Consider the following 23,304-nt stretch of genomic DNA (forward strand, 5'->3'; position numbering starts at 1 on the left):
TATATCCAATAAGTATGGAAAGATGTTCTGATTCAAATATATATATATATATATATATATATATATGGCTCAAAAGTTTTCAGTAAGATTTTTTAAAATAAATATACACTTTTATTCAGCAAGGATGCTTGTAAGGCATTTATAATGTTACAAAATACTTCTATTTCAAATCAATGCTGTTCTTCTGAAAAAAAAAAATCACAGTTTCCACAAAAATATTACACAATTGTTTTTAACACTGATAATGAGCAGCAATGCAACTTATTGATATCATTTCTGAAGGATCATGTGACACTGAAAATGGGTTGCTGAAAATTCAGCACAGGATTAAATAGATTAAAATAGAAAACAGTAATTTTAAATTGTAATAACATTAATAATATAATAATATTTACTGTATTTTGATCAAATAAATGCAGCCTTGGTGTGCATAAGAGACATATGCAATCTTACAGACTTCAAACCTTTAAATATATACTATATTTTTCTATCTTTAAGTGCATTTAACTTCCATAACTTTACATATTTATGGAAACCACCAAGCCACCACATAGCAATGCACTAAAACAACTAAGAACGCCAAATGCATAGCAAACCCCTAAATTTGAGCAAAGACCACCCAATGTTTTCATCAGAACATGAAATAATAGTTAATACTATATGTCCCCATTTACACTGCTTTAGTAACAATAACAGCAAAAGAAAAAGTCAAGGAAACAAACATTTTCTTTAGGACAACATGGTACAAAAAGAGCAGGGAAATGTAATAAAACTGTAAATTGATCAATTTCAATACAATATTTTGTCTTTAAATAAAAGCAGTCAACAGGTAGAAGGAACTTATTATCAGGTCAGCTATGGATGGCCTTTCTGTGACCTCTGAATCAACCCCTGGGAAATCACTCGGCAAGGGCGAGGGTGTGTGTGCGCTTTCTTTGTGTGACAAGCCACTTTGAAAACCCTAAATTAAATGTCTTCTCTAAATAATTACATGCAACCACAGATCTAATGGCCAATTAAATTGAGGGTTGAAAACATACTGCATCATTTTAACGTTAAAAACATTACTAAGCAGTTAGCTAGATTCATGTGCGTGGGATGGTGAGTGAACGAGTCTCAGATGGTTTTGATTGGAAACCAGGTGAACTGATAACCTCAGGGATAAACACTCAAAACCCACGGTGTGTCCTCTGAGGCACAGACACACATCTTGACCGCTGATGAACTCCCTGATGAGCTGGTGGGGATCCGTTTTATACCCATCGGGTTGCCTGTAACTTTTCCGTCTCGGTTTTGTTAGCATGTAGCCACCCGTGTCGCTCCCTCCCTTGCGTTTGTTGCTCAGGGTCAGCTGTCATCCAACCCTTGGGAGATGTGAGAGAGTCGAAAACAACAGCCACAACACGATGCCCAGGAACACTAATGACTGCATGTTTATTTAGAACAGGAAGATGCAAAAAAACTGACATTACTCTAGCATGATCCTGGGGAATAAGTCTTAAAATGTTGTGCAAAATAGGAAATGGCATCTCAAGATATGATATGAAGGTCAAACCCAGTTTGAATCTAACCAAATAATTCCTTAAAATAGTTTTAGTTAAATCTGATAAACAAGCAATCATGCAAAAAGCTAAACTGGTCTGGCAATTCAAAATGGATAGACTTTAGCGTGAGAATGGATGAAGTTTCCCAATAGGCCTAATTAGGAAAATAAAGGTGGAGGAAGGCTGGAGTGAAATGAAACAGCATTTATATACTTTTAACAATACGACTGACTGGATTGTCTGGATATGCTCCTCCTTAAAACTCAATATGTAGTGTGAAACACATTATTATAGACGGATTAAAAAAATAAAAAGCTCTCCGTGACTATGGAGAAGAAAGGATTTGGAGAGAGGCTCAAAAAGATTATTCCAGATCTTCGTTTCTCCAGATCTCCTGAAGGTTGCCAATTGTAATAAAAACTATAATGTGTGGGGTGCCAGGATTTGAGAAATGGCTTCTCTTAAGACGGGCCAAAATCTTTACAGGCCACTTCAAAGCTGCTTCATATCTGCTTTCTAACTCTGTATTCATTTTCACTTCAGCCCACAACGTTGCCTTTTCATTTGAGTTAAACCCCACAGAAACCACTGTAGCAAAAGAGGACTCCATTTAACTGCACCCATTGAGCCTCTAATGCTAATAGACAAATAACAAAGTACCGCACAGAGTTGAAAGCAGAGGCATGCACATGCATTTGGTTACGACTGAATGAAGTGCAAGTCCTTCTGCGAGACTTCCTCTGATTCCCGTGAAGAGCAACTTGTTGGTATTTCCCTGAATCAGATTCTTTCTACCCTGTTTCCCCCTTCAGCCGGGAGCCCATTTCAAAGACGGGTCCAGCTGGGACGTCCCGCCCTCTCTACCTCCATCACAGCAGTGTCTTCCTGTCATCCCCCACTTTCTCACCTCATCCTTTTTCCCGTTAGTCACATAAGCCCATCAAAGCAAAGACCACCACTTTTCTGACTGGTCTACTGTACTCGAAAGCAGCCACAATCAAAACACCAATCAAAGCATGACATGTGCGTGTGAACATTAGGGCTTCCAAAGTAAACGCGTTAACTTATGAGCTTAATTAACAGTGTTAAATTTAACACAGTTAATGCATTTAGCTAATTTGACATTAAAATGTCTAAAGCCTGGTCAGAATATAATCAACTGGGCTCTTGTTTATCAGTGAATGATAGAGAAAGACCTTCTTGAGAGTTCAGGTGGTACATTGAAAAATATGAGTTAAAACTATTTTCACTCTTCTATTAAATTACACAATTAATTACAAAGAAACATCAAGTAACGCACTGAAATAAACATGAAATTTTAAAGTAAAAATACTGAAATAGTATTTTCTTGTAAAAATGTACTCCAAGAATTTTTTTAGTGTTTAGATTTTTTTTTTTTTTTTTTTTTTTACAAAGTCTTGCATGAACAAGCAAGCTGTAACCCATAATCTGCAACCTGCCTTTCTCTCAGCAAATCAGATTTTTTTTTAAAACTACTAATTCACTTAATTCACATGCATGAGCTTCAATTTCCTAAAAACAGAAGATGTCAACAACATGAAAAAATATTTTAATAATAATAATAAAAAAAAATTCTACACTATAGCTGTCACAACAATTTTTAGGCCTGCTTATCAAACCTTTGGACATAAAATGCTTGACTGACTGACATTTCTGTAAAATGAAGTTTTCAAGCCGTCACATGGTATCTCAAATGAGTGTATCGTGGCAACAAGGCATTTAACCACATCATGATGATTTATAACGCTTCCCTCCTCAACTAATTGGATCATTCCAACACTCCCTGAATTTACTTATAAATCAAATCCAGATGAAACAATTTAGAAAAGTTATTCGCAAATCTTTATATGACAGAATTTAATTATAATAATTAGATTTAATTATAATAGTTTAATTAAATGAAGCGCTGAAGCACAACAAGTATGAATATGAATGAGTATGGCGTCACCTACCAAGAGAAAAAAAAAAACTGTTGGTGGCACCAACATGACATTTAACTACAATGATTCAGAAATGAAATAAATGATTTATGGATTCATCCTAAACCTCGTGTCTTCTTTTTCGAAACATAATGTTTTCAATTAAGTTACATAAATGTTTTTTTTTTTTTTTATTTATAGTAAAAATTAATTTATTAGATAAATTAAGTAGCTTCACATTCTTCAATGCAGTTTCCCTAAAACTGAGAGTTATCACATTAACTACAGAAATCATCTCTAACAGCCCAAGTGAAAATACAGAAGAAGGATGAGTTTTTGTTTGTTTGTCGTATAACGCTTTGTCTCTCTTGGAAACAAGTGAACAAAAGCCTTGATGACCTAAAAACTGCAGACAGACACATATAAGCACCTTTTTACAGATCAACTGGTTTGTTTCTTGGTTTTCTTGTCCAGACGTGAAAGACAGACAGAAACCAGCCCAACTGTAAATGGAGTCTTATTGATTTTACAAGGAAAACCTCGAGGTCTCGCCCAGGTGAAGAGAAAACAACAACTCTGCCTCATTTCAGCTGAATGGCAGTAAGCCACTCGATTGATTCCTTTAAGAACCGTGTGAACATGGTGTGAATGGCTTGGTGGAGATGTATTCACAACCTCTAACTGTTTTACTGAGAATGTCAGAATTACTTCTTTTAAAGCTGGAGGCAGTAGTAAACATCTTAGCATGACCGGGCACCAACATTCTGCTCTGTTGCTGCACCATAGCACAGAAACTGCACTTGTTAAAATTACAAATGACTTGCTTCTTGCGTCAGACCAAGGCTGTATCTCATTGCTAGTTTTACTTGATCTTAGTGCTGCGTTCGACACTATAGATCATGACATACTCATAGATCGATTACAAAACTATACAGGTATTCAAGGGCAGGCTTTAAGATGGTTTAGATCCTACCTGTCCGATCGCTACCACCTTGTTCATTTAAATGGGGAGTCATCTCAATTATCACCAGTAAAATATGGAGTGCCACAAGGATCTGTCCTAGGTCCTCTGCTATTTTCGATATTCATGTTGTCCCTTGGTAATATTATTAGAAAATACAGATTAGTTTCCTAAGCTAACAGAATGTGTTAAAAATGTAAAAGATTGGATGACAAATAATTTTCTCCTATTAAATTAGGATAAGACAGAGATATTACTTATTGGACCAAAAGACAGTACACATAATCTCGTGGATTACAATTTGTTCAAACTAGATGGATGCACGGTTACTTCCTCTACAGTCAAAAAAGTTATATTAGATAGCAACTTGTCTTTTGAAAATCATTTTTCCCATGTTACAAAAACAGCATTCTCCCATCTTAGAAACATTGCCAAGTTACGAAACCCAGAACACCTGAGAAGAGATGATGCCAACCCTGAATCAACATACAGAACTACCACATTTTGCTATAAGTTTGATTGAATCACATAATAATTGCTGTTAATAGTGTTCATTGTCTGTTTTATTATGTCTTAAATGGATTTTTCCGTACATTTCTGCCATATGTACATTAACTGACAGTCACCACTGATAAGCTACCACTAAATATTGTAGAAACTTAATTTGCTGTAAAGTTGCTTTGCAATGATTTGTATCGTGAAAAGCGCTGTACAAATAAACTTGACTTGACTTGACTTGGACTAGTATCATAGTATCGTAGACTAGTATCTGGACTGTAGGCCAAAACTGGACAGTGTGATGAGCTACAATGTCATTTGAGTAGCTGACATTAAACTGGTCTCGCTTTAGCAGCTAATGAGACCCTTTCAGCACTGACCATTTGACAAAGTATATCTGTTGTGGACAGACTGGAATGTGGAAACGTCTCTTCTATACAGCAGCCTGGATGTTTGCATAAGCAAAATGTCAACAACACTGTGCCCTTATTTTTATTTAAGATCAAAATTTATATTCCAAAAAACTGATGTTTTGATGTAGAATGATGTTCATAGGGTCATCTTTTAGCTGTTAAGCTAATTAGGTAAAAACCCAGAAGAAAAGCTCCAAATCATGTAATTGTCTTGTTTAAACCCTTCATAAATTTCAGAAGTCTCTGAAAATTGTAAGTAAAGCCCATTCAACAACTTTTCATACTGTTACAGAAGCTTCTTAAACTCTCTGATGTCCTCTAAGACTATGTTAACTTACATGAATGCTTGGCATGGAGATCTTCACCAAAGAGAATCCAGAAACCTTAACTCCAGAAACCTCCAGTTTCGGCGTGACTTTGGGTTGGAAACTTTGAAAAGTCAAAAAACAAAAAAAAACAAAACACAGGATAGATCTCAAAAACACAGAATACGAATAAGGATTTGGACTCCCTTTCCTACATAACACTTTTAAATAACTTGAAATACATTTTAAATAAATGTACAGATATTATGACAATAACTGTTCATTAGTTTGTACAAGGATCATTAGCTGCTGTACATTCTTACTATAATAAAATGTACAAATTATAAATAGTACATTTCTAAAATGATTTATCATATTAATCATATTAATAATAATAATAATAATAATAACATATATATTAATGCTCACAAAAGCTGCATTTATCATTTATTTGATCAAAAACACAGTAGAAACAGTAATATTGTTACATTTAATTTAAAATAACTTTTTTCTATTTCCAGCAGCCAGTACTCCAGTCTTCAGTGTTTGTATATATATATATATATATATATATATATATATATATATATATACATACATACACATATATACATACATATACATACATACATACATACATAGGCCCACTTATTAGAGGTCTGCTTAGTGTATAAATAAATAAATAAATATGCATGAAATATTGTTTTTAGTTACAATTTTTGGAAATATTACCATAAAGAGAACGCATAGTAATATTTATTCAAAATATTTGCCTTCACAGTGCTACAACTGACTAATCAGAATCAAGCACTCCGAAGAGCTACATAATAATGTTTGTCTGTGAGGGCAAGAAATTTTGATAAAACCTCAGCTGAATTCAGACTGTTGGAAAAAGTGCAGAACTATAATTATAATTCAGCAGTTTAGTAAATAACACCCACTCTTTCTCTTCACCTGCTTTTGCATTTTCACTGCAGTGGCACTTTGTACGGCTCAGCGTGTTTTAAGAAGGGCTTTTGCAATTTTCCCACATTAATACAGATGGCACAGCTAATGACTTCTTCCATCAGGCATCTTTGAAACATGCACACAGCACTTATTTCCAAGCACTGCGAATAATTCTGACAAATTGAATGCTCCATATGCGGCTGCATTCTGTTCTGGAGTGCCAATTCACCCGAGAGGCTCCAATCAGCACCATCTGATGCCATGCCACACAACACACAGTTGTTCACTGTAACACATTTAAGTACCACAACCGTCACTAAGAACGGTTTCAAACTTGATATGCAACGCTCAAAGACTTTAACTATGACTTTGTTCTTGCTTTGTTTTAATCATTAAAGACAAAAATCTAAATCACTATATTTGTCAGGAAATATTTCTACATTTATGTACAATAAGTTTGTAGATATGGCCTTTGGGTCTATATTTGGCATCAATCTAAAATGGATAAATGGTGAGATGTCTATCCCACCCATAGCTCCAATGGTGAAGCCCTAAATTGTATAGCAATGTGACAGTTTTGTCTCAAGTGTCCACTTCAGAGATGTGAATACACATCTGTCCTCATATTTCTCTGAATATTCTGAATGTCTGTGATGGGATGCATTTTTACTCTGAAGTATCTGCAGTGCATTTGTTGATTTAATAAAAACAGCCCAGGATGATGATGACGGAGTCAAAATCTTAATGAACTGAAATACACATCAGAGACTACTAACATTTGAAGTATAAGAGACTCATGAATCATTGTTCAATCAGGCTCATGAGCCCAAAACAAAGTTGACAATCTGACAAAAGAAACAAATCAAATCAACAACATTTAAACTGTTTCTTACCCAGTGTAGAATTGTATTGTTGCTCTTTTTGCTCAGTCATGTTTCCTTGAAGTGTCAATGTTATGTCAAACATTTCTCCTAAAAGAAGAAATAAGATATCAAATGACAGAACTGATATAAATTAAAAGCATATATGACTTTAAAATTGATTGTTTATATTGAACAGGACTTTGGTATCTTCACAAACTGTAAATGATATAGACTTGCAAATATATATATATATATATATATATATGTCTGAATACTTTCCGTACCCACTGTATATATACACACTTTTTATAGGGAGGAAAAGCAAAGGTTAATTTGCTTTGTCCAGAAGAAACAATATTAGATATTAAAGACATATCCTTTGTGATTTTCTTTCCTATGTGTAAGCATTCTGTGTAAAAACAGCATCAACAGAATTTCTTTGCGATTATTTTCTAAAAGTAAAATAACATGCCAAACCAAATACAGCTGATATGGAAGAAATAACCGTCATTAATTCTCATTAGGGCAGTAGACACAACTTCCTCTGTTCAGTGCTCTGGAGGAGAGAGAGAGGGAGAGAGAGAGAGAGAGAGAGAGAGAGAGAGAGAGAGATGTTTCTGCACATGTAGATTATATTATGCCAAATTACTGTATTATATTACTTAGATGTATATTTTGCTTCTGTAAATATGTCTAATCCCTCATTTTAATTTTATTTCTAGTTTATATACTTACATACATTAGTAATTCATTTTGCACTACATGCTTAATACTTTTTATATATTATTATTATTACTATTGCTATTATTCTTTTTCTTTCTGTTAATACATATGTGTACTATTTGTAAGCAGTCCAGCTGCAATTGCTTTGGCAATACAAATGTATAATTTTTGTCATGCCAATAAAACACTCTTAAATTGAAATTGAAATTGAGAGAGAGAGAGAGAGAGAGAGCGAGAGCATTAGTCATTATAGCTGTCTCATCATTATAATGAAAGGTATGTCTAAGGACAGAAGAGAGGAGTGGTGATCAGTTTCAGCTGACCCTGTGCATGTGTTTATGTAGAGAGAAACAGACAGAAAGAATGAAACCATATAGCAACTTTACTAGAATCTGAGGAACATTCAATAACGCAACTCACCATCAAAAGACTGTTATGCTGTTGTTTTAGAGCGAGAGAGAGGTTAAAACACTCAGACTCCACAGTCGTTCCCACTCTATCAGGCAGGTTTATGGCCGTTTGGATGTCCCCGTCCCCTCTGTTGACTCATTATGGCAGACGTCAGTGCCTGTATTTTAGGTAAATTATGGTGTTAAAAACAAGATCGAATGACAGAGAGCAAATGCTTTCCTACAGCTGTTCGTTTTTCTAGTAGGCTTTGAGTACAGGAAACCTGAAGTTGGTCAGACCATTAGATCATGTACAGTACGTGTGAACATTATATTTGTCCACAGACCATTTCCTACAAATGTATTATTCTCAACAACCCACATCAGTGTTTTGGAGGCAACAGATTTGAACTGATAAGTATTAAGATTCAGAAGTTCCTAAATATTAAGATGACCAACAATGGAGTAGCAGATTAAACTTAATTGTTGATTTATTCCACTTTATATCATTGTGCTGTCGGTTCAATCTGTTCCTGACTAAGTCCGTTTATACGCACAGGTGGCACAAGCCCATCAGACGTCCTCCTCAAACAACAGCACTCTGTTTGTTTATCCCCGTGTGTCTGTCCAGACAACATAGACACATTTCATGCTCCACAAACTACATCATCAATGCTTACTGCCTGACTAAAATTAGCATATTAAACAAATACAGGCCGAGCTGCTTTGCATGAAAACACAAACTAGTGTAAAACTTCTTTGTTAAAAGAATGATGGAAGTTTCCAGGTAACAATTTGGGGCTGGACAATGTAACTAAAATTATATCCCCCCCCCAAAAAAAGGTCTGCTAAATGTATAAATGCAAATGTAAAAAATCTATAAAAAAAAAATGTAAAAATAAAAGTATACATAATTATAGACCACTAAATCATTAAAAATAAATATATTAAAAATTAAAAAATTAAAATAAAGTATAAATATATAAAACACATATAAGTAATAAGTATATAAATTAAGTATATAAAAATATAATAATATTAATAATTTATATATAAAATCTCATATAAATACATAGTCTGCTAAGTAAAGTGACTAAATACTTATACATTCATTAAAATAAATATATTAGTCAGCTAATTGACTAAACTGAAAAATGATGTATATACAATATATAATATACATAGTCTGCTGAGTGAGTAAATATTTATAAATATTTTTAAATATATTTGAATCACATTCATAATATAAATATTCACAAAATGATATAGATAGATAGATAGGCAAGGCAAGGCAAGGCAAGTTTATTTGTATAGCACATTTCATACACAATGGTAATTCAAAGTGCTTTACATAAAATAAAATAAAAACAATAATCACAACAATAAAACAAGGAATTAAAAAACTTTGAAAATTATTTTTAAAAAAATTTGATTTAAGAGGTTTAAAATGAATTTAAGAAGACGATTATACATATAATATAGTGCAATCAGTTCGGACATCGCACAGTGCTCATTCAATAAATGCACAGCGAAACAGATGTGAGTGCAAGTCATGGATCAGTCTGACAACCTAATGACTCTCTCTGGGCTTGTCAAGAAAGTCATCGATGCTTTTAAAAACCGCTGGGCTGCTTGTACCATAAATGTCATTCTTCAGGGCAAGTCGAACCAGGCATACCCTCGGACAATTATACAACCTAGAGAAGAGAAAGAGAGGGGAATGATTATGCAACCTGTTTTTGAATCACTCTGCGGTTGTGCTTCTAAATTTTATTCCATGCGTATGCAATTGCCTCCCGCCGGCACACCGAACACACAAATAGCTGGGATTTTTGACATAATGAGCGGCAGCTCCAATGTTGCATTCGCCTGATAGCAACAGCCGCATTATGCAACTTTCATTATGCAAAAACCTAATTAAGTGTGTTTGAAACTCATTGAAAAGCAAAGTCCCCTGGTCCCTCCCTCCCTCCCCCCTTAAAGCCAACATCAAATATAGCTGTGGTCAAAAGTGTCCCTTGACTCCCTCAAGCCTGTTTTCAACATCTCTGATTACATGTAAATGAAGTGTAGGGTCCTGTTGAGACCACCAACCCCTCTCCCCTCCCCTCCCCACAGGCTTCGGTGACCTCCACAAGCCCCTCTTTCTCCCCTCTGGGTTTAGACGACCCCTCCCTCAACGGCTGGCCGCAGCAGGACTCGAGCTCTGATGACACATCGGGGAGAAACTTAGAGGGGGGATGCTTTTAAAAACCGCTGGGCTGCTTGTACCATAAATGTCATTCTTCAGGGCAAGTCGAACCAGGCATACCCTCGGACAATTATACAACCTAGAGAAGAGAAAGAGAGGGGAAGGATTATGCAACCTGTTTTTGAATCACTCTGCGGTTGTGCTTCTAAATTTTATTCCATGCGTATGCAATTGCCTCCCGCCGGCACACCGAACACACAAATAGCTGGGATTTTTGACATAATGAGCGGCAGCTCCAGTGTTGCATTCGCCTGATAGCAACAGCCGCATTATGCAACTTTCATTATGCAAAAACCTAATTAAGTGTGTTTGAAACTCATTGAAAAGCAAAGCCCCTGGTCCCTCCCTCCCTCCCCCCTTAAAGCCAACATCAAATATAGCTGGTCAAAAGTGTCCCTTGACTCCCTCAAGCCTGTTTTCAACATCTCTGATTACATGTAAATGAAGTGTAGGGTCCTGTTGAGACCACCAACCCCTCTCCCCTCCCCTCCCCACAGGCTTCGGTGACCTCCACAAGCCCCTCTTTCTCCCCTCTGGGTTTAGACGACCCCTCCCTCAACGGCTGGCCGCAGCAGGACTCGAGCTCTGATGACACATCGGGGAGAAACTTAGAGGGGGGAAAAAGGTCTATTAAGGAGACAATGTGTTTCACAATAACCACCTGCCTGACTCTCATCCATTACACACGCATCTCTCCCACCAAAACCCTGCAGCGCTTTCTTAGAGGTCAGCCAAGGAGCTCATTTAAATAGAGATGCATTTATCTGTTTGTGGGTGACTTATGGCCTGTCGGATTGGGGCACTGCTGGTAAACAGCAATTTCTACTGGTTCCCAAGATTGAAGATAGCTGGGAATCGTGGGGTATTTATTGATCTTCAAGGAGCGTGTGGCGTCGACGCAGAATGATAATAATAATGATAATAATGTCACTGCTTTCTGCTGTCAGAGTCCCTGTTAACATCCGTTTTAATCATTACAACCATACTGTGGAGTAGTCAGAAACACATATCATATTTGGAGTGTGAATGCTAATATAAACAGATATAATATTCACCTTTGCTGGCTATGAATGAAAATTATTTATTATTCATTCATGTTTCCATAGAATGGGAATTTGTTGTTGACAATGGCATAATAAATACATAGACATATACCATATAGACATATACAATAAATAGACATTAGACATAAAAAGTCATACATTGTAAAAAATAAATAAATAAATGTAAAAAAAAAGCAGACATAAAAATATAAAATATTAAAAAATATGAACTAATTTAAAAATAACTTTAAATGTCAAGAAGCCAAGAGTAAAATGAAGTCCTGTTTAAAAAATATGTAAGCTAATAAATAAAATTATTAATTGTATTTATTAATTTTATAAACGATATAAATTCAATTATCTAAATTAATTTAAACAATGCATAAATATAAAAAATTTACAAACCTCATACATACATTATATATATATATATAGACATTAGAAATAGACATGTATACAAATAAAGCAGACATAAAAATGTCATAACATAATTTAAAAATAAATTTGAAATGTTAAAACAACATCAAGGTGAAAAGAGTACAAGAAATATTGTAATATAGTAAATTTATATATTGACATAAATCAATATAAATATCAATTGTATTATACATTATATAAACACAAATATACGTAAATAATAAATAAATAATATAATTCATTTAAATCCATATATGGCTTATATGGATGTGTGTGCAATACAAAACTTGAATATGTCAAAATATGTAAAATGCAGGTTAAAAATAACTTATTTAACTTATAAAATCTGAAAAGTCTCATTTGTGCCAAGACATCATAGATCTTCTTCAGTATGCCAGATATCAATATGAATAATAAAAGTCGTTAATATGAGAGCTCGACAACATCATTTAATATATATCATTTAACGTGATCAATATAACAAATAAATCATTTTTGAAGTGAGAATTATTTTATAAATGTTTTGGGCTTTATCAATATGCAGTAGTATGTGATGCATGTTGTCATGAAATCTGAGACTCTGTCCTGGACAAAACGAGATCACAAGTGGTCACAGGAGACACATTTGAGATGCACATTAATAACAGGTGAAAACAGGGCCAGGGTTACACATCCTGGGTCAGACACGCTCTCTGAACATGTACGCTTTTAGCCAGTGAAGACTGGAAAGCTTTCAAGCTTTTATGGATTGTCCAGATCTTCTTTTAACAACCCAGACGGGACACGTCGCATCATCCTAAAGTATTTTATCCACATCCAGATCTGATTGTACAAAGAGCGGAGGGGTTAGGACACAGGCGGAGATGTTGTGGTCTGTCTGGGTCTGGTCCCTTTTGATTTACACATCCAGTATCTCAATATCTGTCATCCATTTCCTCCCATTTAACTTTATGACTCTTGGTGGCTGTTTGAAGATCAGTGGAGGAGGACAGGCTGCTGCAGGGAAAGGGAAGTCAGAAGTCTCATAAATAAAGTGTCTTGAGCGTGCTGAAGGCACCACTTAAGAGATGTTGAACAAACAGAGAGCTGTAATTACAGAGAAACTCAAGGAGAGCCGTCGGTGGAAATCAAGAAGTTCAAGGAGCAAACAAGCCTCAAGATGCTCGCTATTGGGCCTCTTTATGCCAATGCAAACGCTGACTGAATGCAGTTGAAATTGTAGATCTATGGACCTATGGAAACTCTAACGGGGTCTCGGTGTATCCTTGAGAAGGGGCAAGGGAAAGGGCAAGTGGGTGGGACGCTGCATTGTTGCTAATGCATTATTCAGCTTAATGTGACAGTGTTTGGGTATTAGTGCCTGTTGAACCGCCATCATGATGGAAACTAGAAAGCGGCTATTTGTTTTGTCTTCATTAACTCCAGAGTCAGAAGTTCAGATGAGGCCAAACATTTGGAAGAGAAAGAAAAAACGATGCCTTTCATGTGCGGCAGCAAATCGGAAACAGACCGAGAACAATATTTCAGGCCAAGTGTAAATCAATGTTAAGCAGTTCCATGTTACTGTCCTGTCTGTCAAACGATTGCTAACATCCATATGGATCCCAGTGGAACATTATAATAACAAGCTGATTGTGAAACTGATGACATGAAGAACTAACTGACTTCATTTTAATATTATTGACAGTGCTGCAAAGTAATTTTAAGTGTAGAGAACGTGTTAGTTAATCTTAATCAGGATTTGACTCCAAATGTCGGCATGTGTGTGTGATTATTTCGTTAATTATGAATAAACTTTGAAAAAGCTCTGATTTTGATCATTCAAGTTGATCCTTTGCTAAGCTCCGCCTTAAAACATTTCAACATTTACAACTGTTGCCATCCATTATTTTCTCAGACAAGCTTTTAATACAAGTAGCCACAAATATCTCTGTGTTTGAATGCTTTTAAACACTTTTATATGGAAATTAACCAAAACCGTGGTTAACCAAACTATGGTTAACCGATTGACCAAAAACATTTTTGCAAGTCACACAAGCTATCCAGAAAGAAAAAGCATCCCCCCCCCCCATTTCAAAATCTTCAAAAATAAACAAATATATAAATAAACATATACATATTTTATGTATATATATATATATATATATATATATATATATATTATATATATATATATATATATATATATATATATAATTTTTTATTTAATAATTTATTTTCTATCTTCATTGAGAAGAAATATAAATAAAATATAAAATAAATACAGTAATCAAGGTGGGCGGGACTTAGGGAAGGGTTCATTTCTATCATTTTGATTATTAAAGTTAATGACTGATTAGCTGGGCATCACAATAAAGGTAAACAATATTAAAATATCATCAGCTATTCCAGTTAATCTCTGGTTTTGCTAACCCAGTCATGCTGGTGGAAATCTCTAAAGCTCTCTTCAATCAATAGCGAACACAACTAATAAAACTAAAGCCAGAGGCTTAAGAGAGTGGACGATCTAGTTACTGGTTGCATGAAGCAGACAGCCTGCAGGGCATATGACGTACCACAACACTAAAAGCCCTAAAGCCATCTGATGACCTTCACTGGCTGAAAGATACTTCTGAGAAATTCTCTCCTGACAAAGAGTACGAGAAGAGAGAACCCTGGTTTCTGGTGGGGAGATTGTTTTGTGTGGGTTATCCACCAGTTGTTCATGTAGTAAGTTTACCAACTTGGCCTCTCGCTGACCTGGCTGGATGAGCTGGTTTCAAAAGAAGATTGATCTGTGCATGATCTCTGACAGGTCTGAGAGAGCCCTGGAGAGTAACTCAGAAGCAAGGCTAAATCAACACTGACTGCATGCTTCTCATAGCCCACTGTCTCGGGCCCCAACCCACCTGCTCCACTGGGCCCAACTGACCTTGGGCGCCAGAGCGACCACAACTGCCCTCTGCACAAATGTAAGCTACAGCGATAGTATGGATTCATCAGGGTACAAAAACAAGGTCACTTCTAAATCTCAGCTTCAATTGGCCTTCTTTGAAGTGTTAATTCATTACATAGATAGTATCAAACACTAATCACTAAAAATAGTGCAAAAATCATGTTTGATCCCTCAACTAACATTTAACCTTCAAAGAAAAGCACTACAGTGATACCAGAGTCAGATAGCACTGCCATGATATTCATATACAATGGTTTTTACTTTAAAGAATGCAATGGTACTACCATGGTACAGAACCAAAAATATGGTATTGCAAGAGTATGTCCAAAAAAAACCACAAATGATAATACTACATTGACACTAAAATTCATGTAAATACATGGTACATTAATTTCAGTATCATTGTACATGTCCAAAAACCAAGGTAACCATGGTTAATTATGAATAATACCCACCAGATCTAAATATCTTGGTCTTCATTTGCTTGTACTTTCACAGAAACACAATGGAAAACACAGTTACAGTCAAAACCTCAAAAATGCTGACATCTAAATTCCCTGTGAACTTCTTAGAAAGAACTACGGAAACATTCTGCAAATTACACTATGCTTTTTTGTTTTTGCTTGTGGTAATCTTCAATTCCATTAAAAAAACAACAACTTTAAGGGCAATAATTATCTGCAATTCAAAATATTTAGTAACAACAATATGGATGCACATGGATGTTCGTGAAATCTGACACCATCTTAATGAATTTCCTATACTTTAATCCTTTTGTCCTTGATGTTGGATATCTATGGTTATCATGCGTGCTAAATAAACTCAAATTAAACTGATTCCGATTACGAGATTTGGTGGTCTCAGCATAGATAAAGAAACATATTGTAACCAGGCAGGAAAAACCATGTGCTCCTAAATGCCAGAAAGAGGAGAACACACTCTGGTTTTCACACAGCTGCGGTAATCTAAACAGACGTACTGTGCTTTAAAAAGCCAGACCTATTCCAGGAGGCCATCTCTGCTAGATTCTGGAAACAGAAGGGGAAATCTCTCCAATGCGACTGTGAGAGACACAAGCCAAAAATGAAAGGTCAGATACTCATTTAAGGACAGCAGTCTTGAGTTCAACAGGTTTACTTGTTTGCACTATTGTCTTGCACTACATATTCAGCTTTAAGTATCATTTTCTGATATCTGTTCTATGTTTAATCTATTTTTCTCTCCAGATCATCAACAGCAGAGATGTCAATTGCAAAGATGCATTTAAATAAAAAATAAATGCAGCATCTGATCCTCATGTTTTCATTATGTTCTTCAGTGCCGGAGGAGACCTACAGCACTGCTGACACTGACGTGAGTTTGCTGCCCTTGAACAATGTTACCCAGATGGCATGGAGGAAGAACTTTAATGGTTTGTTTGCTAAAGGCATGCAGAGACTAAAAGTAGATGGCAAATGTAACCACTATCAGCTTTAGAAAGGGGTTTGGGGTGGTTTAACATGCCCTTGACATCAGAAGATTCAAATCTTGGGCCATAAAAATAAACAGAAGTGCAAATTTAGGGTTGTTTGGTGCATATGATGCTAATTTAACATGGTTTTTTGTGCTCAAAAGTACATAGAAAACCAGCCACTATCATCAAATAAACAAAGAGACTGAATGATTTTAACTGGGATTTAATAAAGAATAAAAAGACAAGAAATCAACATTACATTAGCATTTTTTTACAGAAGGGTAATTTACAGCTAATAAGGTAAATGGTGAAGCTGTTGCTCATGCATATTTAATGTGCATTTAACAAAAGCCCTTAACAATCAGAAGGTGAACTAGTCTTGGTAGCACTGGACATTTCTCAGACAGACTGCGTCTGTAATACACTGCTTTAGCTCAGTCATACTTCCTATTCCATTTCCATGTATGGCTAACCAAATATATTAAGTTATAAATATCTTTAAAAAAAGTAAACCATGTATGAACAATGCATTTACATAGTACTTGCTATGTAAACACATCACAGCAAAAGCTCAATTTATAATAAATACAAAACAAAAAGAAAAAAAGGCAACAGACAATGAATAAAAAGTGCAGGGGAAGGCGTTGTGCTGGACAGAAGTTGAGTTCCCAGCTGACCGACAGGCAGTTTTAGGCCTTGCAGCTGATTTCTGCCTAGGCACTTGATTGTTTGATAAGGGAAAGAAGCCAATTTGATTGGCTGCATTCTAACAGATCTCAGGGTTCATCAAGTCTCTCACACAGTGGTCATGAGTTTTAATGAGCCTGATCGGAAACGTAAGATCTTCTTCTTCAAGTTGTGGGAAGCCTTAATTTTAACAAATGCCTTTGCCTGTGCTGATGTCATTCCGTGGGATCCTGTACCTGCCTGGTTGAATTGGGGCCAATTTACCCCTGCACTCCCCTCAGAGTCACTGCTAGTGCTGCTCTCAGCTACATAGTCCGCCTCGCTAGCACTCGACTCGCTGTCCCCAAAACAGTTGGTGGTATAGTTACTGCGCTCATCCTCGCTTGTGTCCAGAATGGTGGAATGGAAGAGAGAGGCGCACTCTGCAGAATATTCAGAGTCGCTGCCTATGTAGGCATAGGGGCTGGTGTAGTGTGCGTTAGATGGCAAGTACATGGCTGACATGTGGCCCAGCATTTCTCGTTTCTGTCTGCGGTGAGCCCTCTTGAAAGCCTCCTCGTATGGGATCTCGTGAAGACCCTTTGGCCGCCGGTGGTAGTCGTTACGCTTGTACTTGGGTTTGGCCAACACTGCATCATGATGTCGGTGATGTCCATGGTGTCTCTGGGCAGAAGATCGACCCCCAGTGGAACTGGTGTGCTTCTCCAAGATTCGTCCTTCAGGGATGGAGGCAGGAATTCTCTTGGCTTTTGTGGAGGCCTTCTTGGAGGATTTGTGCAAGTGGTGGATGTCATCCACTTGTCTAGACCGCCTAGATCCTGTCCGATGCTTGTCAGTCTCTGAAACATGCTCGGAAATGTGAGGTCTACTTTTTGCACTGGTGGAATTTTTCACTTTGACAATCTTGATGTTCTTGGTGCCACCCTTGCACAGATTTACATTCTGTTTCTGAGCAGGGATGTACTGGGCACTGACCAATTGACCTCCTTCATCTTGACTTTGCGAAGAAGAACCAAGGCTGAGCAACTCTGGAGCCAGCTGTTCTGCGTCTTTACTACAACTTGCTGGAGCCTGAACCTTAGGACTCCTCTTAAGAGGACTTGCTTTCATTGTCTGTCCAGATATATTGTCCTCCACAGCGTAATAAGAATGCTTGCCATGTTTGGGAGAGGAAACTGCATTTGGGCTGCCTAAATCCTGGCAGTCCTCCGATGCAACACTTAACGGCTGGCCTTTAGTGGCTCCAGAAACTTTCTTCTTCAAGAGGCAACTAGTGCTATTATCATTGGTGGTTGTGTAACCGTTCTGTGGCCGTCTTGGAGAAAAGTATGCTCCATTTTGTAGGGTACCTCCCTTGGACTCAGCAGACCACTGTCTTTGGGGCGAAGCTGTGCTTGGCTCAGTGCTAGCTGCTGATGAATCTTGTAAACACATCTGCCAGTTAGGCTTGAGGTCAGAGGTCCATTGTTGGGCCTGGACAGCAGCAGGGGCCCGTGAGCAAAGACTAGCCTGCCTTAAAATGCTCTTGGAGGGGTCAGTGTTGATGCTTGTTCTGGGTTTGTTGGTCCTCAAGGGCTGTGCCCTCCTCTGAAGTAGCCCAAAGATATAACTATCCAGTTTTTTGTTTGGGAGTGTTTGAGTGGCATGCCAGGAAGAATTCTGAGTGCCCACGACCTGCTCAGGTTTCTGTTCATCACTCGATGTTTCACCAGGCTTGGAGAAGTTACAATCGTCCTTTAGGTGACTAGTCATGGATTGAAAGAAGATGGGGCTCTGGACAGCCACCGCATGGAGAGGGCTGGGGTACCGGTAAACATCATTACCGTTTTTGGCAATGAGGTCACAGTGGAACTTGGACAGGCCATCGCAGGAGCCATCCGGGGAAGGGGAGTAGGATGCAGAAAGAGACCTGCGGACTGTTCCAGAACTCGAGTCTTCACAATGGCAATCACACTCGGCACAAATGCCCAGCTCATCTGTAAATCCCAGAGGACACAACAGTTAATACTGCAAGAAAAGGCAATGTCAGATTACTAAAGTAATTTCATGATGCCATGGCCTGTGAGAGCAGATGATTTCTGATTCCTAGAGTTCTAGTGCTTAGCTAGGTGGGTGGTTGATTGGTTTTCATTTGCTAATGAGCCTTTTGTTGCTAGCTTATAGGTGTGGCTGGGAGAGCCATCAGCAGGGCTGTGAAACTGTTTCTATCTCTGTCTGGTACCAAACTTCTCTAGTTTCACCTCTATTTGCACAGTCAAGCTTAAGTGATTACAGAATGCTGTCTGCTAACAGTAATGCAACACAAAAACGGATGTCATTTGAAGAAACTAGAAACATACAAACAAAGCAGCCTTTCTTTGTGATACCAGCTTGTAAGCCAGAGGAAGAAATCGCCATTAAGTAAATAGTTCTGCATTTGGTTAACAAAGCTAAAGAAGGGAAGAGCATTTCGAGACTACATGGAACAGTGCTGATGGGAAAGACCAGTCTGAATGACCCAGAAACCTCAAATCGTCACAAGAAGACTCTCACCTGCAGGCTTAAGCCTTCCCTCGGAGACACAGAGTGAGGTGTCGAGGGGGGTGCACAGGCAGGTGGTGGAACGACAACTGGACAAACACTCGCTGAAGACAGAGTTGGAGGAATTGGAGAGGGATCCTGAAGCACCGTCGCTTAGGTCGTAAAAGCCTGGGGGAGAGAGAGGGCGAGAGATTAACACATTAATTTGACATCTTCAGGAATGAGGTGACAATGCAAAGACTGTGCTTTTCCACTGAGCTCTCTTCTGGAACCTACTTCCAATTACAATTTGAATAACATAGCTTCCAGGAAGGTATCCATTTGCAAGAGGAAATAGAGCTAGGAACCAGATCTCCATACATCACAATTGATATTAGCATTAAAATGGTGAAGTAAGGAATAAAACCATTACAACTACTACAAACAACACCAAAATAGCTGTACTCATCAAACAAAAGACCACCTTTGGGCTGTAAAGAAAATAATACCAACTTGTGGACTGAAGAACTCCTTAACATTAGAAGCAGTTATAAGGCCATTTCAACAATCGAGACTTTCAGAGAAGAGCATACACGTGCGTAATCAATCTCCACTTTATATAACCTTCCTCCAACAAAAGTGCAGTCAGTCCCAGCACTAAAATGACCTCTCGTATTTGGAATGTAAACCAATGTAGCTGTAGCAGGCCTCTAGCACAGGGTGCAGATTGTTCGTATTACCAAATTAGTGCTTAAGCAAAACAGTTAAGCAGTCTCCAACAGACATTAGGGCTTGCAGGTACACAAGCTACTACAGGCCCAAAGCACATAAAGTAGTCTTATGCAAAGTGATAAAATTTGAACAGGATGTCTGATTACCTCCCTCTGGTGATTGTAGAAGATTAACCATTAATCATTAAAAATGTTTTTTGGTGCTTTTTTTCAGTGTTTTGATGATCAAACATGCAGTGCACAGAATTCAGTCTCCTCACAAAGTGTTACGGCTTCACAACAGATACTAACCTGAACTTGGCCGGCTGTCCGTTTCCACATGTTCATGCGAAGTCTCTGTGTCCAACCGCAGGTCGCTGATCTGTTTGTCTAATTCCTGGAGCTGGTTGATCAAACCTGCATCACGCCTCCTAAGGCAGTTCTATAAAGAAACAATACATTTTGAAAATATGTTAATACAAGGTTTCATGAATGTCTAGTAGTTTAGCAGCCTCATGATTGCTAAGATTCATTTAGAAGATTTTGCCCTGCAGCCCTAATAACAATCTGGAAACAATTGCATTTCACAATGCCGGTGGCTTCACGGCACCGATCAGACAGATGTATGAGCAATATCGCTCGAGTATGAGAGTGATATTGCTTTTATACAACAGTTCGACGGAACGTGTGTAATTAAACAAGAAACAACGGAGTGCCTAATAAAACCCTCTTTTGTGCGGAACTACTTCCTTCCGCCATGGATTCAAAGCTCAAGTTGACAGTTAAACATACGTCACTTTTAGAATTCGTATCAAGGGCATGTGCTGCTTCAGTTAGGTTATTAGTGAGAAATAACGAGGTTATAAGAGAGAAACAATGCGGCAAGACGTGCAACCAAATGAGAGAGAGAGACCACGAAGCTAGATGTTTCTTCTTATATTAACTAACGTACTCTACGATTAGCTCAGTGAATAATAAAAAAAAAAAAACATAGACCCGGCTAGAACAAGCGGAGTGATACAAAATTGTGAAAGGGCGTTCCTGTAGCGATACCAGTACAATATCTCACGGTTCTCAACCAATCAGATTTGAGAACCAGAACAAACTGTTGTATAAAATGAACTAAATTAGAGTCACACCTCGTATGGGAATAACCATTCGACTTTGACACACTGCTTGAGAGCAATTGGATGCATCTGACAACACCCGTATCATGTGCTGCATTCCAAATTAAGTGTGGTGAAATGGCAGACTGAGGAAAATGTGGCCCCTTCAAAGCAGACGGACATTACTTCAAATTACCTATAATCAGAGGCATGTTATCTGCAGCAAATTTTAACTGCTGTTTGCTGACAGGGGAAGTAATGCAGTGCAGATTCCAGGCTATATAGAGCAGGGGAATGGCGTTTCCATCACTGCAGTCCGAGGCTGTAAAAAAGCCTGGTCCTGACAGGCGGGCTGCGAGTGATTTATGGGCCCTGAGCTCTCAGCATGCTGGGCTGTGCAGACCATTTTTACACAAAGTGCCATTTGCAGAGCACACTGACGGTTATTTTGAAACGGCATCAAATTAACCCCAGACCACTGTCGATGGCCTGGGCCTGGGTTTGGGACAACGGTGTCTACATTTCTGGTTTATACTTGATTCATTTAACTTAGTCAAAGACCACAGAGGATTGGTTGTTTGTTACTGGGAAATCATAAGGACATTAGGCATTATATGATCTACAAATTACCATTAACTTTAATGCAGTTCTGGGTGTGAGGCAAGCAAACAAACTGACCTCAAGATAAACAAGTGTAATTATGGGGAAGACTCAAGCCACTTGTGTACATGTCTGAGGCTTTAGCAAAGCCAGAAAACAAATCCAAACCTTGTAATTCTTTTCTGTATACAATACATTAACCACAAAGCATGGACCCATAGGGTTACACTAATGGAAATGTTTGCAAATACCTCAAGTGGAACCAGGTGTCTTTGGCCCAACTGTTAAATTTAATCTTGGTCATCCTCTAAAGACAGCAGGGGTCTTGAGCTGGGCTTGTAAAAAGTTAATTTCCATTGAAACCCATCAACTAATCTCATTCAGGCCGGTCGGACACCCTCGTAGATTTGCATTAGAAACTCAAGGATGTTCCAGGAAGTTTTAATTTGATTTTAGATTTTAATTTGATGTTTAAAATATTTTAATTTAATTCAATACAACTAAATGTGAAAAGAAGTCTTTTTTTTAAATGCCAATTTCAAAATATAAAAGTTCTCAATGCATCAAATGCATCAAAGTCAAAATATAAAATGCATTCAAAATCATACAAATTCGTACTTTTACTCTCAGTTTAGTTATGAGACCTCCCTTGCAAAAATTTACAGTGGTGGTACCATGGTTATACTATGCCTCTTTCATACATACCATAGTACTGTGGGGTTATCATCACTTAAAAAATGGACATGTACCCTGGTAGAACCATGGTATTTTTCTAAGAAACTTGGACTGCTATGCAAGCACAATGGTAAATGAAATTTTGTATTGTGTGTATATATATATATAAGTACATAGTACTACCATCAGATATTGTCACTGTACTATGGTACTGCCATAGTATTTTTGTAAGAGATATTTCATTACCATTACTAAAATAAAAAAAAATAAAAAAAGAGAAAGGTTGCACTACATATAAACTACTTCAACAATAATATATATATATATATATATATATATATATA

At 37.4% G+C, this 23,304-nt stretch overlaps 1 protein-coding gene across 1 annotated transcript in view; it reads right to left on the reverse strand.

Annotated features, from left to right (window-relative positions):
- Nucleotides 1-16,897: 16,897 nt before the first annotated feature.
- LOC107589619 (dapper homolog 1-like) overlaps nt 16,898-23,304 on the reverse strand; it is a 7,119-nt gene continuing 712 nt past the window's right edge. The window contains exons 2-4 of the mRNA XM_016278120.1: nt 20,892-21,021; nt 19,903-20,058; nt 16,898-19,346 (exon numbers count right to left, since the gene is read on the reverse strand). Of these exons, the coding sequence (XP_016133606.1) occupies nt 17,479-19,346; nt 19,903-20,058; nt 20,892-21,021 (2,154 nt within the window). The 3' untranslated portion in view covers nt 16,898-17,478. The remainder of the gene's footprint in view (nt 19,347-19,902; nt 20,059-20,891; nt 21,022-23,304) is intronic.

This window comes from Sinocyclocheilus grahami, unplaced genomic scaffold, assembly GCF_001515645.1.
Source record: "Sinocyclocheilus grahami isolate Dianchi unplaced genomic scaffold, SAMN03320097.WGS_v1.1 scaffold118.1, whole genome shotgun sequence".
Classification (NCBI taxonomy): Eukaryota; Metazoa; Chordata; class Actinopteri; order Cypriniformes; family Cyprinidae; genus Sinocyclocheilus; species Sinocyclocheilus grahami.